Source organism: Penaeus vannamei, chromosome 30, assembly GCF_042767895.1.
Source record: "Penaeus vannamei isolate JL-2024 chromosome 30, ASM4276789v1, whole genome shotgun sequence".
Taxonomy (NCBI): domain Eukaryota; kingdom Metazoa; phylum Arthropoda; class Malacostraca; order Decapoda; family Penaeidae; genus Penaeus; species Penaeus vannamei.
Window position 1 is genome coordinate 10,171,784 of NC_091578.1, and position 2,500 is coordinate 10,174,283.

The window sequence follows — 2,500 nt, forward strand, 5'->3', positions numbered from 1 at the left end:
GGAAAAGGTGGAGGGAGGAAGAAGGGAAAGGAGGAGGGGGGAGGGAAGGGGAATGAACGGCTGATCGAAAATGGGGAGGAGGAAGAGAGGGAAGGAGGGTTTGATTTGAAAGGGGGAAGAGGGAGGGAGGGGGGAAGAGGAGGAAGAGGGAAGAGGAACGGAATTAAGAAGGATGAAAGGGGAAGTAGGGGCTGATCGGAAGGGGTGAGGAAGGAGGGAGAGAGGGGTGGGGTAAGGTAGGGGGGAGGCAGAGAGATGTGGAAGAAGGGGAGAGGAGGGGCTAATCTGAGAGAGGGAGGGAGAGCGGAAGGTAGGCCTAGTTAGAAAGGGGAGAAAGAGGGTTAAATTGGAAGAGGCCGGAGGGGGAGAGTGAGAGGTGGAGGGAAGGAGGAAGGAGGGGCTGTTCGGAAAGTGAGGGGAGAGAGGGAGATGGTTGGGAGGGGGTGAAATCATGAATGAGAGAGAGAGAGAGAGAGAGAGAGAGAGAGAGAGAGAGAGAGAGAGAGAGAGAGAGAGAGAGAGAGAGAGAGAGAGAGAGAGAGGGAGGGAGGGGAAGGAGAAAGAGAGAGGGGGGAGGGGCTAATCGGGAAAGGGGTGGGTAGAGCAGACCGGGGAGGGAGGACAGTAGGTGAAAGGAGGGGAGCTAGGTGGGGGGGGGGTAAGGGAGGGGAGCGATCGAATGCACAGCCGTTTCGCATCGTCCATGGAGGAGAGGACGCCGGTTGTACGTTCATGCGTGCGTGTGTATGTGTGTGTGTGTGTGTGTGTGTGTGTGTGTGTGTGTGTGTGTGTGTGTGTGTGTGTGTGTGTGTGCGCGTGTGTGTGTGTGTGTGTGTGTGTTCCTAGCTTTTACCGGGATTATCGTCAGATAGTTTTGTTCTACTGACCTCAGAATATTTGACTAGGTCTCTCTCTCTCTCTTTCTCCCTCTCCCTCTTTCCCTCTTTCCCTCCCTCCCCCTCCCCCTCCCTCCCTCCCTCCCTCTCTCCTCTCCCGCCCTCTTCTCCCTTCTCCCTCTCTCCCTCCTTCTCTTCCTTCCTCCCCATTTTCATTCCTTCCCCCTTCCCCTCTTTCCCTCTCTCAGATTTAATAATCCAACAGTGATTATATCTGCTTACATTTCATACGCCATTTCACAGATATGATTAACTTTAACATGCTACGTTTATTATCTTCCGAGAGACTAAATCTTATTAGATTTGCTTTCGTTTTGTGTTTTTGATAGTTTTGCATTTCGATTTTATTTTATTTATTTATTTATTTATTTATTATTATTATTTTTTTTAGATGATTAAGATTGGTATTGTAAAGGGGCGTTATTGGTGTTTGAGGGAGGGAGAGAGAGAGGAGGGAGGGGGAGAGAGAGAGAGAGAGAGAGAGAGAGAGAGAGAGAGAGAGAGAGAGAGAGAGAGAGAGAGAGAGAGAGAGAGAGAGAGAGAGAGAGAAAGAGAAAGAGAGAGAGGGTAAAGAGAACGAGAGAAGAAAAAGAAAGAAGAGAAGAAAAAAGAAGAAGAGAAGAGAAGAGGGAGTGAGAAAGGAAACGAATGAGAATGAGAGAAGAGAGAAGAGAGAAAGCGATTTTCGTGATTATTGGAATAGAATCGTGTTCACATTTAAGACCGTGATTGGATGGGAGTTTTGACCGGACGCTAATCCGTTTTATTGTGATCAGGATCCATAGAGACTTGGACCATTTGATTTAAATCCACCAGAGGAAGAGAGGAAAGGGCTGAGTGAGGGGGAGAGGGAGAGGGAGAAGGGAGGAGGTGGGAGAGAGGGGAAGGAGAGGGTGGAAGAGAGGGGATGGAGAGGGAGGAAGAGGGGAGGGAGAGGGAGGAAGAGAGGGAAAAGGGAAGAGGAGAGGGAGAAGGGAAGAGGAGAGGGAGAGGAATATAGGGAGAAGGAGAGAGAGAGAGAGAGATGATTATTTATCCTAGTAACTTAGGGAAAGGGTTTAATAAGAAAAAGAGGGGAGGCGATTTAATAAGTTCAGTTGCATCGTATCATAATTTACTCGTTTTAGTCAACTTTTAGCAATTACTGAAACTCAGACATATAAAAAATGTTAATCACCAATAACAGTTTTTAGTTACATTTCCCCCCAAAATACCATGCCATTTAACCGTATTCATGTTGACAAATGTAGAGAAGGTATGAATGAGAACGAATATCTCCACAATACAAGAAATGTATTTGACCGGTTTCGAATATATCTTCATCAGAAATACATGACGAAGATACCCTTATTATCCTTCACGACCAGAAACGTAGTAACGAAAGACATTCACCGAAAAACATTCACCGAAAAACATTTACCGAAAAACATTCACCGAAAAACATTCACCGAAAAACATTTACCGAAAAACATTCACCGAAAAACATTCACCGAAAAACATTCACCGAAAAACATTCCGCCATCAACACTTAATTTTTTTTTCCCTTCCTCCCTCAGAACCGCCGCGCAGGACCAGCCAGAGGGACTCGGAGCAGAAGACGGTGA

At 47.0% G+C, this 2,500-nt stretch overlaps 1 protein-coding gene across 2 annotated transcripts in view; it reads left to right on the plus strand.

The window, feature by feature from the left end:
* LOC113818529 (fibroblast growth factor receptor-like 1) overlaps positions 1-2,500 on the plus strand; it is a gene marked incomplete at its 3' end in the record, with an annotated part of 455,734 nt that overhangs the window by 390,294 nt on the left and 62,940 nt on the right. For both annotated transcript variants that reach the window (XM_070142976.1, XM_070142975.1), the window contains 1 exon segment: positions 2,453-2,500. This exon segment is cut by the window's right edge and continues 71 nt beyond it. In XM_070142976.1, coding sequence (XP_069999077.1) covers positions 2,453-2,500 — 48 coding nt within the window.